Here is a 15,816-nt window from a genome sequence, read left to right on the forward strand (position 1 = left end):
TCAGCAGACCACAGCTTAACAAGAGATCAGTTTTCACTTGCGCTCACAGTGATTCGCACCGATGCGAACGAGGTCAAGCTTTTTATTGATGACAAATGTTCGGAGTGCGAACAGATGAATGATTATCGGAATGCTGGAATATGAGGCTGCGAACGGCTCTGGCAGCACATTGCGTGTACTCCACCTTAGCCTGAAGTGTCTTGGGAACTGAAAAAAAAAAAACGAAGGCTATACGGAAGTTGCTGTATCAAACAGATAATCTGTAGCTGCACCTTAATACCTCCTCATCAACGTAGAATGCTGCAACATCGATGACAATCGACGTCTGCTCTTGTCGGTGCCCCAGGATAGCGGCTGTAAAATGAGTCGTCTTCGTTGACCGATAAGCTCCAAGATTCTGGCAGCAAATGCACTTTTGTGCGAGACATGAAGAGACATGGTTCGTATCGTAACTGCCTGCCACAAGATGGAGCCCGAACTGAGCGCATGCTGAACGGCCCACTCTTCGTCGTCTTCAGGCCCACGCTGCGCGACGGGACCGCACTGCGCTACATTGTCGATCTCTGCGGTGGCCTGGCGGCGCGCACACGTGACCTGCTCTCTCCAGCCGAAGGTAGTGCACCGCAAGCATGGCGCCCAGACGAATGCGCGGTACCGCGTGAGTGCACTGGAAACGCCACGAGAACAGTCAGCCTAACGTACAATTTTTGACATCAGTGAGGCCAAAAAGAAAAAAAGAAAAAGCTTGAAATCTAAGTATCGACGGATTCCGCCATTTCGACCAAGTTGAATTTGTAGTACATTGCCTGCTTGCATTGGCTCAACACTAACGGACTTGTTAGTGCGCTTACAATATTGCTACGGGGTATGCTCCCACTGACGAAGAGCTGAGCAGGAATAAGACGAAGACGACGATTTAGAAGCTAGCGCGGGCTGTTGCCTCTTGGCCAAGCGCAGCGTATTTTCCTTGTAAATATATTTGTACATAGCTTGTCGTCTGCGTCTTTCTACGTAACATATTTGGTGGAGGTGGACGTTCCCTGTACCTCGTCACGGAGCTTCGCAGTGGCCGGTACGTCGAGCCTACCTTCATGGCTCCCGGCGACGCCAACCCGACTCCACCGGCTCCGACACCTGCTGCCACTTCGACGACCTACATCACCCTCTCCGCTCCCCGTGATCCTGGCGTATTCTCGGCAAAAGATGGGGAAGACGTCGAGGACTGGCTCAGCCTTTACGAACACGTCAGCCGCAATAACCGGTGGGACCCCACTATCATGCTCGCCAACGTAGTCTTTTACCTCGGTGGCACACCTCGAGTTTGGTTTCGGACGCACGAAGAGGAGCTCACCAGTTGGGATTCGTTCAAGCAAAAGCTCCGAGACTTGTTCGGCAACCCCTCCGGTCATAAACTTGCCGCGCAGAAGGCGCTTTCCGGCCGTGTGCAGACGTCAACAGAGCCCTATGTCACGTACATTCAGGACGTCCTGGCTCTGTGCCGCAAAGTTGATGCACACATGCCTGAGTCGGACAAGGTATCCCACATCCTCAAAGGCATTGCCGATGACGCCTTCAACTTGCTCGTATTCAACAACGTCGCGACGGTGGATGCTGTTCTCAAAGAGTGCCGCCGCCTGGAACTCGCTAAAAGGAGACGTATCGATCAGCAGTTTGCCCGTCTGCCCAACACCCCAGCGACTTCTTCCTGTGCCGACGCTCCTCGTCCCAACACCACCGGCGATATTACCAAGATCGTTCGGCGTGAGATTGAGGCCGCCTATCCGGCTGCCTTCGACTCCAGCCCCACCAACGCACCGGCAGTCACGGTTTCCCTGATCCAGGCAGTTGTCCGCCAGGAGTTCGAAAACATGGGCCTTCACACCATCTGCTCGGCCCATCACCCTGATACCCATCCGGCTTCTTCGATTCCGCCCCGTCCCGCATCGTCTTACCCACCACGTTTCCGCAACCCAGCTGAATGGCGCACTGCTGACGACAAGCCCATTTGTTTTCACTGCCGTCGCATCGGGCACATTTCTCGGCACTGTCGAAGTCGCTGGACTTCCCCGACCCGGTCTGCTTATACTGCCTATTCCCGCCCCTCGGGTGGCCCTTCTCGTCCTTATGCCGCACGCTCCGATAATGCCGCCACTGACTCTCCTGCGCCGAACAGCCCCTATTCTCGTTCACCTTCGCCCCAAGGACGACAATCTCGCTCTCCCCAGCCCCGTCGCTCCTTTTCGCCGACTCCCTTCGGATGCCGCTCCCAGCCGGAAAACTGAATGATGCAGCGCCTTGAGGTGACGCTGCATTGCTCCCTACGCCGCCAAATCCTCCACTGACGTTGCCCACTCATCTGAACCTTCTTGACGTGCAAGTCGACGGTGTTCCTGTATCTGCTCTTATAGACACTGGGGCGCATTTGTCGGTAATGAGCGCGGACTTTCGTACCCGCCTGAAAAAAATAATCACGCCCGCCACGACGCTTGTTGTCCGTGTCGCCGATGGCGGAACAGCCCCCGTAATTGGTATGTGTGCCGCCCGCGTCTCCTTCGCCGATCGCTCAACAGTCGTGCTATTCACAGTCATCGCCCACTGTCCCCACGACATCATCCTCGGCTTAGACTTCCTCTCCGCACATTCTGCTCTCATTGGTTGTTGCGCCAGTACTCTCCGCCTTGACCTGCCTGTTCTGGATCCCGCTGAACCACACCCCAGTCGCCTCAGTTCCGTCGACTTTGTTCGCTTGCCACCTACGGCACTGACTTACGTTGACCTAGTGTCATCCCCACCAGTGCCCGACGGTCACTATATCGCGGCTCCTCTACAAGACGTTCTCCTTACACACGGGATCACGGTACCTCATACCGTTTTATCTATTACGGCTAATTGCGTCTGCCTGCCAGTGGTCAATTTTGGCTTGACGACACAAGTGCTGCCACGCGGGATGTCTCTGGCCCAACTTTGCTCATTCGAAGATCACTCAATAGCATCTATTGAGGTAGACAGCAATTCAGCCGATCCTCCTCTACCATCTCAGTCGACAACTTGCACCATCGCCGACTTACAGAAAATGATTGCGCCCGACATGCCGTCCGAGCACGCTCGTGAGCTCTACCGCGTTCTGCTTTCCTACAACGATATTTTTGACTTTAACGATCGTCCTTTGGCCCAAACTACAACTGTTAAACATCGCATTAATACCGGCGATGCCCCTCCTATTCATCGCCGCCCGTATCGAGTGTCACCGGTTGAGCGTCAAGTTATTCACGCTGAAGTTCGCAAAATGCTGGCCAATAACATCATAGAACCGTCATGTAGTCCATGGGCGTCACCGGTTGTACTGGTAAAAAAGAAGGATGGTTCATGCCGCTTTTGCGTGGATTATCGGCACCTTAACAGGGTTACCAAAAAGGACGTGTATCCCCTACCTCGGATCGATGACGCCCTTGACTGCCTCCATGGTGCTCGCTACTTCTCTTCTATTGACCTCCGCTCCGGCTACTGGCAGATTGCTGTGGACGATCTCGACCGCGAGAAGACTGCTTTTGTAACTCCGGACGGTCTTTATCAATTCAAAGTAATGCCGTTTGGTCTATGTAACGCTCCTGCCACTTTTGAACGCATGATGGACTCCCTTCTTCACGGTTTCAAATGGTCCACATGCCTGTGCTACTTGGACGACGTCATAGTATTCTCTCCAACGTTCGCTACGCACCTCGAGCGCCTCTCGGCAGTCCTGGACGTTTTTCGTCGCGCCGGTCTGCAACTGAACGCATCGAAGTGCCAATTCGGCCGTCGCCAGATTACCGTCCTTGGGCATCTCGTTGACGCGAACGGAGTGCAACCGGACCCAGGCAAGATCCATGCTGTTACGCACTTTCCTGTTCCGAAGTGTGTCAAGGATGTGCGCAGCTTCATCGGCCTTTGTTCCTACTTCCGCCGTTTCGTGAAAAATTTCGCGGCCATAGCACGACCACTAACCGAGCTTTTGAAAAGAGACGCCCCTTTCCAGTGGGGCGTTAACGAGGCCTCTGCATTCTCGCATCTAATCGACGTTCTCACAACGCCCCCCGTTCTGGCCCATTTCGATCCGTCTGCGCCTACCGAAGTTCGTACTGATGCCAGCGGTCACGGAATTGGCGCAGTACTGGCACAACGCCAGCGCGGCAACGACCGTGTTATCGCTTACGCCAGTAGGCTCCTCTCACCCGCGGAGAGCAACTATTCCATCACTGAGCGTGAGTGTCTGGCCCTAGTTTGGGCGGTTGCGAAGTTCCGCCCATACTTATATGGCCGACCCTTTTCCGTTATCACAGACCATCATGCGCTTTGTTGGTTATGCTCATTGAAAGACCCTTCAGGAAGACTTGGTCGCTGGGCCCTACGCCTCCAAGAATATTCGTTCTCTGTCACCTACAAATCTGGCCGACTACACAAGGACGCTGACTGCCTGTCTCGCTACCCGGTAGACGAGCCTGACGACGCCGACAGTAGTACTGCCGACAGCATTTTCTCTGTGTCTGCCTTCGTTAACATCGCCGATGAGCAGTACCGAGACCTATCGCTGCGAGTACTCATCGAGCGTCTGCGCTCTACACCTACCGACGCATCCGTTCGCCGATATGTCCTCCAGGGCGGCATTCTGTACCGAAGGAACTTCCTCCCTGACGGATCTGATCTTCTTCTTGTCGTGCCAAAACATCTACGACAGACTGTGCTCTTTGAGATGCATGACGCACCTACTGCAGGACATCTTGGCGTAACCCGCACGTACGACCGCGTCCGCCGCCGCTTCTATTGGCCTGGTCTCGCTCGCTCTGTCCGACACTATGTTGCTGCCTGTGATACCTGCCAGCGTCGGAAAACACCTCAGGTGCTACCTGCCGGTCATCTCCAGCCGATCACTGTCCCTGTGGAACCGTTCTTTCGTGTTGGATTAGACCTCCTCGGTCCCTCTCCCACGTCATCCTCTGGGAACAAATGGGTAGCCGTCGCAACTGACTACGCCACCCGATACGCTATCACGCGGGCTCTCCCTACCAGTTGCGCCACTGACGTCGCGGACTTTCTCTTGCGGGACATTATCTTACTTCATGGCGCCCCGCGACAGCTGCTCACTGACCGTGGTCGTAACTTCCTCTCGAAAGTTATCGCCGACATTGTACGTTCCTGCTCCACTCAACACAAGCTGACTACCTCATACCATCGTCAAACCAATGGCCTGACAGAGCGGTTAAACCGTACTCTTACCGATATGCTGTCAAAGTATGTTTCCAAGGACCACCGCGACTGGGACATTGCGCTTCCTTACGTCACATTCGCTTATAATTCTTCCCGGCACGACACCGCCGGATTTTCTCCCTTTTATCTGCTCTACGGTCGCGAACCGACCTTGCCCCTTTACACGGCACTTCCTCCTGCTTTGATCTCAACAAGCGAGTATGCGCGCGACGCCATCGCTCTCGCCGACCATGCACGCCAGCTTGCCCGTGCTCGACTGACGGACTCGCAAACCACTCAGCAGCGTCAGTACAACGCCCGCCACCGTGACGTGCAGTTTTCGCCTGGTGCGCTCGTGCTCTTGTGGTCGCCCTCTCGTCACGTCGGACTTTCACAAAAGCTCCTTTCGCGATACACAGGGCCCTACCGCGTGCTGCGCCAGGTGACGCCTGTGACTTATGAAATTGCTCCTGTGAGCTCAACCTCGTCATCTACTCTGCCGTCTAGTGATGTCGTGCACGTCAGTAGGCTCAAGAGCTACTACACTGCTTCAGAGTCCAGCCTTTAGTCGCTCCGGGACGGCGCTTTTGCCGCCGGGGGTAGTGCTACGGGGTATGCTCCCACTGACGAAGAGCTGAGCAGGAAGAAGACGAAGACGACGATTTAGAAGCTAGCGCGGGCTGTTGCCTCTTGGCCAAGCGCAGCGTATTTTCCTTGTAAATATATTTGTACATAGCTTGTCGTCTGCGTCTTTCTACGTAACAATATTTATATTTTTGATGGTGGAAGTTCTGGTACAGGGTAGTGCACATTTCGCTGCGGCTGTTCCAAAACAGGTTTTGCACTAATCAGTGCACTATTACTGCTCAAATTTTGCTGAAACATGGCGTTTTGGAGTCTACAATGTTTGGTATAACACTTCCCACAGTTAGTTGCCAATTTAAAAGGAATATTTGAAATTTACCTTCACCTATGCGGATGGGAGCTGCTGCCGTGATGGCGCACGCATAACGTTGTGTTGCCGCCTGCCTGCAGCAGCTTAGAAAGTAGGATTTCTTGGAGGGCAGTTGTGTGTGGCCCGCTCCTGGAAGAGCCCTAAACGTACCTATTATTATCAATGCTTCACATTTCAATGCGAAATGTTAATTTGATGAGCATTCTCAGGGTACTTGACGCATTTACTGAGGTCTGTCTGTCGGTCTGCCTGCCTGCCGGCCTGCCTGCCTGCCTGCCTGTGTATTTAGGCGTTTACCCGAGAACGTGAGTCGTTGGGTAGTACACGGCTAAATTAGTGTCTCACTAAGCTGCTGCGGTGAGGGAAAAGGGTTTCATACCAACCATTGGACCGGTAAGTGGTACTGCACATGTGCTGCTGTTCAATGAACCTCTTTGTTGCCAACCTAGAGCAGCGTGTACATGCCACTTGGTCTTCGCCACTCTTTAACGAACCTCTTTGACGCCAGCTTGTGTCACTCGGTGTGTGGCACGAAATGAACATCGACATTCCTGCCGTATATTGTTTTTTCAGGAAATAAAAAAATTGTGCGCATGCAGAAAGTTTAGATCAAATGGCTCACCATGTTTTGTCAATGAACGAGCCAGCTAGCCAAGTGCTTTTCTCATAACTCTGACGCGTTGCTCACTACTCCTTGGCTGTGTGCAGCTACTCAACGAAAGCATGGACTGGTCGGTGGATCCTTGCCAAGACTTCTACCACTTCGTGTGTGGCCGCTGGAAGCACAAGTCGTCGGTGCGCGACCGCATTAGCTACCGCTTCATCCAAGAGGTTGCCAACATCGCCAGGTGGGGGATAAGTTATTTTGTGTCTATAGAGTTCACATGCAAAACCACCACAGTGGTATTTGTTAAAAAGCTTGGGCGACTGGGTATTTCAAATTTCATCTAAAGAATTTCAAATTTTATATTCCCAAAGCTTTTTGGAATGGTTGAGAGCCGATTTCGTTTTTAAGTCATCGCTTTCTTCAGCTCTTTCCCCAACTGTGATACATGTCAGTTCCTGGCCATTTATGTGACTTTGAGGGTGACCTTGACACGTGATTAGGAGCGCTGAAGAAGTTGCGGTTGTAGTGCGTGCGTAGTTATCAAACTCAGTTCCCTCAGCACTGTAACGCGACCCTCTAATCATTCGGCCACTGGATGTGGTTTTCCCCATGGGAATAACAACTTCCTTCTTTTTTTACACCGGAAAATGAAAAAAAGAGGATTAAAATTTCCGCAGACATGCTGAGGTTGAAGACTGGGCTTCTTGGTATAGCATACTAGAAGCTGGATTGCGCCACATTTTGACTGGACCGAGAGAAGATAAACACGCACACTCACACACACACACGACACACACACACACACACACGCACACACACACACACACACACACACACGCGCACGCACGCACGCACGCACGCACACGCACACGCGCACACACATGCACACACGCGCACACACACACACACGCGCGCGCACGCGCACACACACACACACACACACACACACACACTCACACACACACACACACACACACACACACACACACTCACACTCACACTCACTCACTCACTCACTCAGGCGCAGGCAGATTCAAAAAGGGAGACATAAAGACGTGCGTACCCGCCGTGGTTGCTCAGTGGCTATGGTGTTAGGCTGCTGAGCACGAGGTCGCGGGATCGAATCGCGGCCATGGCGGCCGCATTTCGATGGGGGCGAAAACACCCGTGTACTTAGATTTAGGTGCACGTTAAGAACCCCAGGTGGTCGAAATTTCCGGAGTTATCCACTACGGCGTGCCTCATAATCAGAAAGTGGTTTTGGCACGTAAAACCCCACAATTTAACTTTTTTTAAATAAAGACGTGCGCATGCGCAAATGCAAGTACACATGCTACATATGCTACCATGACGCGCTGAACAAATCATGCACGCACTCCATGCAAGATAGCTTCAATCATCAAACAGATCGTCTGGTAAAGGCTGGTTATCTTAAGTAGTTGCTGGTGTCAGTGTCAGAAATCATCCTCAGAAGTTTGAGCCTAAACAGAAAAGAACAAAGGGTGGATTCGACGACAGGAAAGGAAAACGTAAAAACCGCTGCAGTGCCTTATATTCATCATATCTTCCATAGAATAAAAAAGATAGCCAACAGAGCACGTGTCAAAGTAGTTTTCTCGGCGCCGGATAAGCTTGGGAAGATGTGAAAAATTGTTAACAATGAATTCGTTCCAAGAGAGTGCAACATTAAACATGAAAATCAATTTATCTCTTGTAAGAGGGAGTTGTCTACGCCATTCCATTGTCATGTGGCAGGCTTAATGTCGGTCAAACGGGGAGATGCCTTAATGCACGCCTGAGGGAGCACAAGAACAATGTGCATAATACAGTAAAAGGGCATCTGGGCATCCATTGTAGAGACTGCGACACTAATGCCTGCCATCCTGACTTCGCTAGAACACAAATTTTAAGTGAACATAGTAACCAACTAACCCGTGAATTCATCGAAGCAGCGCACATCGCCTGGACAAAAGACGCATGCGTCAGTAGCCCCTCCTTATACATTACGTCCAAAGAACTAGCATGTTTAGCGGCGGGGAGGATATGATGATTACAGGTATCTCCCCTGTTCAGTGCAGCGTGTAGGAATGATGGTGGATATATTGCTACGGGACAGCCGCCACAGTGTGGCTGCACTGATGAGGGCGAAGACGACGTGTGTGCCGGCTTGATATAGCGTCGCCATTTTGGCCTCCGTGAGCTTCCCTGTAAATAAATTGTAAATAGTATTCGGCTTCAGCTTTATGTAACATTAATTTGGCGGAGGTGGACGTTCCCCGTACCGGTCATGGAGCTTCGCAGCGGTCGCAACGGCAACAATGCAACTTCGGCTCCTGCTGGCGGCGCTTCATCTACGCAAGCGTCTCCGCCTGCAGCCTCGACCTACGTCGCCGTTTCGCCACCTCGGGATCCTGGTGTTTTCAACGGAGTCGACAGTCCTGATGTTGACGACTGGCTCCGCTTATACGAACGTGTCAGCACCAGTCACAGGTGGGATCCGACTATTATGCTTGCCAACGTGCTTTTCTACCTCGACGGAGATCCATTGGCGTGGTTCCAGACTCACGATGAGGAGATCCCTGCCTGGGATCTCTTCAAAGACAAGCTACGCGACCTTTTTGGCAATCCGTTTAGTCGACATGTCAATGCTAAGAAAGCCCTTACCACACGTGTACAGACGTCGACCGAGTCCTACGTGTCGTACATTATCGACGTCTTGGCTCTTTGTGCCAAGGCTGACCCGAAAATGACTGAGGACGATACGGTTAATCACGTCCTCAAAGGCATTGCTGACGACGCCTTCAATTTACTGGCATTTACGAACGTCACCAGCATCGATACCATCCTCAAGGAGTGCCGCCGTCTCGAGCGTGCTAAAGGCCGCCGGGTATCGTAGCACATCACGCGACTTCCCAACACAGCTGCTACGTCATCCTGTGACGACCTGTTCTACCAGCCGTCGCGATGTGACAACTTGACCAGCATCATTCGTCGTGAGGTCGAAGCGGCACAGCCGGCGGCCCCTTCATTCCCGTTACCTATTCATCCTCCGGTGACAATCTCCTTGATCTAGGCCGTCGTCCGTCAAGAGTTGTCCAACGTCGGCCTGCAATCCATTCGTTCCGTACGCTCGGAACCTTTGTCTCCACGCACGTCCCCACCGCGCTCTTCTTACTCCTCTTATGCACAGCGCAACCCCTCCGAATGGCGAACCGTGGACGACAAGCCGATCTGTTTTAACTGCCGACGCATTGGACATGTCGCTCGCCACTGCCGCAGCCGCTGGGCTTCTCCGACGCGCTATTATCCTGATTACCCCCCTCGCCCCTCTAGCACATTACTTTCCTTCGCCCCTTCTATGTCCGCTCCATCATGTGACCCGGTCACACATTTGACACGACTCCGCTACTCCCGCTCGCCTTCTCCCTTCCGCCGCCAATCTCGCTCGCCCCCGTCACGCCGTGCTCCTTCTCCGACCTACTCGCCGCACCCCCGACCGGAAAACTAGACAGTGCAGCTTCTGGAGGTGAAGCTGCATTGACGACATTGGCACGAAATCCTCGCTTCACCTTACCCACGAAGAAGAATCTTTTGGACGTTCTCGTCGACAATGTTCCTGTGTGCGCGTTGATTGACACCGGGGCGCATGTGTCCATTATGAATGCTGCTATTCACCGTCGGCTCAAGAAAGTTCTGACGCCTGCCCCGAACCGAGTTGTACAAGTCGTCGACGGAGAGTCTGTCGCTATTGTTGGCATGTGTTCTGCCCGACTCACCATTGATGAGCGGCACACCGTCGTTCTCTTCACCGTCATCGAGCATTGCCCTCACGAACTCATTCTCGGTCTGGATTTTCTTGCGTATCATTCTGCCCTCATTGACTGTTCGGCCGGCTCACTTCGCATTGACTTGCCCCTTCTTGCCGACGCTGTGGACCCCCCTCCAAGTCATCTGAGCTGCATGTATTTTATTCGCGTACCGCCTCACTCTGTGACACACGTCGACTTGTCCTCACCAGCTCTACCTGACGGCAATTACGTGGCCGCACCAATTCCGGCCGTTATGCTTACACATGGTGTTATCGTACCGCACACTTTGCTGAAAATTACTGGCAAGCGCACTTGCCTCAGGGGATTTCCTTGGCTATAATTAGCGCTTTGCAGGATGATGAGGTCGAGGCATTAATAGTGGAAGATCGTTACAGCTCAGCCTATACCGTGAAGTCATCGCACGGTACTGACGTGGACATTAAGAGGATGGTTTAATCTGACCTTACACCTGCTCAAGCTGAACAACTTTGCCGCGTTCTTGTAGGCTATCGCGACATTTCTGACTTTGACAATAGACCCTTAGGTCAAACGTCCGTCGTGACCCATCGCATATATACTGGCGATGCGAACCCTATTCACCGACGTTCATATCGTGTTTCTGCGGCGGAACGAGCTGTTATCCAACAGGAAGTCAAAAAGATGCTTGCAAAGGACATTATCGAGCCTTCCTGTAGACCCTGGGCATCTCCCATCGTACTTGTCAAAAAGAAGGATGGGACGTGGCGCTTTTGTGTAGATTATCGCCACCTGAACAAAATCACAAAAAAGGACGTGTACCCTTTGCCACGTATTGATGACGCTCTAGACTGTCTGTACGGTGCCACCTATTTTCCTTCTATCGCCTTACGGTCCGGCTACTGGCAGATATCTGTCGATGACATGGACAGAGAGAAGACTGCATTTGTTACCCCTGACGGCCTTTATCAGTTCAAGGTGATGCCTTTCGGTCTCTGTAACGCGCCCGCCACCTTCGAGCGAATGGACTCTTAGCTTCAAGGGTTCTGGTGGTCCACCTGTTTGTGCTATCTGGACGACGTCATGATTTATTCGCCCACATTCGACACGCATCTAGACCGTCTTTCAGCGTTTATTGACGTGTGCCGCCGCGCCGGTCTCCAGTTGAACTCGTCAAAATTCCATTTCGCTCGCCGCCAAATCGCAGACCTTGGACACCTCGTAGACGCCAGAGGCGTGCGACCCGATCCAGACAAAATTCGCGCCGTTACGAATTTTCCTGTCCCGAAGTCTGCCAAGGACGTTCGTAGTTTCGTAGGGCTGTGCTCTTATTTCCGACGCTTTGTGAAGGATTTTGCGACTATCGCACGTCCCCTTACCGACCGCTTGAAGAAAGACGCCCCTTTTTCTTGGGGTCCTGACCATGCCGTATCTTTTTCGCAGCTGACTACTCTCCTTACCACGTCTCAAATTTTGACCCGCTTTGACCCGTCTGCCTCAACGGAAGTTCGGACTGATGCCAGTGCTCATGGCATAGGAGCAGTGTTAGCACAGCGCTAGCGTGGACATGATCGCGTTATAGCCTATGCAAGCCGACTTCGATCACCCACCGAGCGCAATTATTCAATCGCAGAGCGCGAGTGCCTCGCTCTTGTGTGGGCTGTTGAGAAATTTCGTCCATACTTGTACGGACGCCCCTTCTGTGTCATCACTGATCACCACGCTCTCTGCTGGCTATCCTCGCTCGAGGACCCCACAGGACGACTCGCTTGCTGGGCGTTACGCCTGCAAGAATATACCTTCTCCGTGGTATATAAGACGGGACGCTTGCACCAGGATGCTGATTGTTTGTCCCGCTGCCCCGTCGACGAACCGGATGGTGCGGACGCCATTGCTTGCGTTTTCTCTGTGTCCCAGTTGCTTCAAATCGGCAACGAGCAACGGCGCGATCCTTCATTACGAGCCGTCATCGACCTTCTGGAGTCAACTCCTGGCGACGCCTCTCTCCGGGTGCTTCTCCTTAAGGAGGGGGCATTATTCCCCCGCAATTTTGATCCACATGGCCTTGACCTTCTGCTCGTCATTCCATCGCATCTGCGTTCGACTGTCCTCCAGCAACTTTACGATGCTCCCTTGGCTGGACACTTGGGCGTCTCGCGCACATACGACCGTGTACGCCGTCGATTCTTTTGACCGGGTCTCGCCCGCTCCGTGCGGCGCAATGTTGCCACTTGTGAGCCCTGTCAGCGCCGGTAGAAGCCCTCCACACCTCCAGCTGGATGTCTGCAGCCGATCGACATCCCACCCGAACCCTTTTTCCGTATTGTTCTAGACCTTCTTGGAACATTTCCTCTCTCGGGCTCCGGAAATAAATGGTTCGCCGTCGCTACCGATTATGCTACGCGGTACGCAATCACGAGAGCTCTCCCGACAAGTTGCGCTACTGACATTGCTGACTTTCTGCTCTATGACATCATTTTAGTGCACGGTGCTCCGCGCCGTGCACTGAACTCACTCACTGAACGTGGCCGCAGCTTTCTGTCGGCAGTCGTCGAGGACATCCTCCGCTCCTGCTCGACAAAGCACAAGTTCAGCACGTCGTACCACTCACAGACCAAAGGCCTCAAGGAGCGCCTCAACGGGACCATCACCGACATGCTTTCGAAGTACGTTGCGACCGACCACCACGACTAGGATCTTCACTTACCATATGTGACGTTCGCTTATAATTCATCGCGTCACGACACCGCCGGCTATTCACCATTCTATCTCCTAAATGGCCGAGAAACCGTGTTGCCCTTGGACACTTTGCTGCCCTCGGCCACACGTACCGCCACTGAATACGCCCGCGACGCGATCGCACACACCGACCACGTGCGCCAGCTCGCCCGCACCCGTCTCGAGGCCTCACAGGAGCATCAGAGATGCCTCTGTGACTGCCACCATCGTGACGTGCACTTTTCTCCGGGTTCGCTGGTGCTTCTCTGGTCACCCGTTCGACGTTTGGGCCTTTTCGAAAAGCTGCCGTCGCGCTACACTGGCCCTTACCGTGTGCTACGACAAGTGACCGATGTCACGTATGAAATCATCCCCACCGATCTCCCAGCGTCATCATCGGCTGCAAGTGACATCGTTCACGTGGCAAGACTAAAATCATACCATACACCCTTCACCGCGGATGTGTAGTATAAGCACCGGGACGGTGCTTCTACAGCGGGGGGTGATACTACGGAGCAGCCGCCACAGTGTGGCTGCACTGATGAGGACGAAGACGACGTGTGTGCCGGCTCGATATAGCGTCGCCATTTTGGCCTCCGTGAGCTTCCCTGTAGATAAATTGTAAATAGTATTCGGCTTCAGCTTCAAGGAACAATATGTGTGTTTTTTTGGTTTCTCCTATTGGTTGGAGCAGTTGTATATGCTTCGTTCCAAGCAATAAACTTCAGTTGCAAGTCAGCGATCTTCCGTGTCGTTTCTCCCTGCTTGTCCCCGTGAACACCGTGCTGTTCCGTTTAAAATAAGTTTTTGGAAGGCACGCGGGCACCAGCGATTTCCCTGGAGCTTTCCATAGTCATGTCTAAAAGCCGATACGCTTGACTCGCGGATCAGATTTCGCTGATCCCCGACGGTGTTCGCCACCATCATTGTGGTCTGATTGTAGCCTGTTGTTGTGGCCACAGGTTCACTCAATAAAAACTGTTTCCTCAATAATAGTTTTCTGCTGAGTTCTTCACCGCTCTGCTAGATGACATCTGGTGGAAGTGTTAGCCCATTCATGTGCCGAACATCCCCACAAATCCCCGATCCAAGCCCTAAACCCGAGGACAACACCAACGTCGCCAAGGACCAGCGACCTAGCTGTAGACAACGACTGCTACCGGAGTGTGGACCTCTTCCTGAGAAGGCCATATGGATCAAGGCCAAGTCAACGACCCAATGGCAGTCCCAGCATCCATCATCCTGCTGCAACAACCTCGGGAACCAACAAGTTTCTGTGGATTACCGGCTGCAAACTCTGAAACCCGACTGAAGACATACGAGAGGATCACGATGTTCAACAACTAGAGCGGCTACGTCTAGCTGCGCCATGTCTATTTTTTTTTCATTGGAGTTTGCTGCTGGGACCTAGTTTGAGAACAGAGAGCGCCCTGGTTACTGAGGCCTATTTCATGAGAAATTCGTAAAGCTTTTCACCGGTGTCGTACAAAAGGAAAGGGCCGAACTTCGCTTAGGAATCAGGGTGCAACTACAGAACCAGAGCATCGCGATGTTCACGGACGATGTGACTCGCCTCTTGCGCCATGCCGACCCTAACATGGCTGATGAAAAGAGTTCGGTTCTCGATTGTGGGTGTCAAAAAGCAACTATTCGCCGGATTAATACGCAACCCACCCAAGACTGCCGCATAATTTCTTCTGGAGGCCGCATCAATCGAGAAGACTCTTGAAATGCGGACCAGGCAATACAACCGCCGTGCGCTGACAACGAACTACGCCGAAGCTGAAGCGCTAAGCTCCGACGACCTGCTCGAGACGATCAGAGTGGTCGTACGGAACAGCTGCCAAAGTTGTGCCCATAGTCGGAGCACCAGGCTGATTTTGATTGCTGACATAGTTACTGGAGAGCTTCCGCTGTAATTGGAAGTACTGGAAGTTCCGGAATCGCTGCAACCCCAGCCGGGAGCGAAAACATAGGCCACCGTCGCCCGCTGTCAAGGTCCAGCTTCGCGACCACGCCAAGGCCCCACAACACTGAAATTCCATCGCCCACTGCCGCCGCCGCCGCCAGCATGTCCGCCAGTGACCCTGTGCAGCTATCGAGGATGACGGGCATTCGGAGCACCCCCGACGAACGCCCGCTCTACTATCACTGCGGGGAAGCCCGCCATGTCTATCACCGATAACCATACCACGGTTTGGGACGGCGGGGGTTCGCCGTCAAGCGCCGTCAATGCACCGTGATCACAGAAATGTGAAAGGCCACATGATATCACCGACTACCTTGCCGCCACAGGATGGAGCCCTCAATGTTCGCCATCGCCCGGTAGATACCTGTCGCTGCAGCGCCGATCATACAGTGGTCCAGCTTTAATCCGGAAAACTAAATGCAGGAAACGACGGAGGTGGGGTTGCCTTCGTCGAACTGACGAAGATCATCTGCCGTCGACGGAGACGCCGAAAAGACTATCTCGACGACATATCAATAAGACGCCGCTTTGCCTACGAAGCCTGGAAGCAAAGAATACG

At 53.0% G+C, this 15,816-nt stretch overlaps 1 protein-coding gene across 1 annotated transcript in view; it reads left to right on the forward strand.

Moving 5' to 3' along the window:
* Positions 1-15,816, forward strand: part of LOC139049552 (neprilysin-1-like) — a 35,018-nt gene that overhangs the window by 10,649 nt on the left and 8,553 nt on the right. The window contains exon 3 of the mRNA XM_070525095.1: positions 6,887-7,026. Within this exon, the coding sequence (XP_070381196.1) occupies positions 6,887-7,026 (140 nt within the window). The remainder of the gene's footprint in view (positions 1-6,886; positions 7,027-15,816) is intronic.

This window comes from Dermacentor albipictus, chromosome 9 (assembly GCF_038994185.2).
Source record: "Dermacentor albipictus isolate Rhodes 1998 colony chromosome 9, USDA_Dalb.pri_finalv2, whole genome shotgun sequence".
NCBI lineage: Eukaryota > Metazoa > Arthropoda > Arachnida > Ixodida > Ixodidae > Dermacentor > Dermacentor albipictus.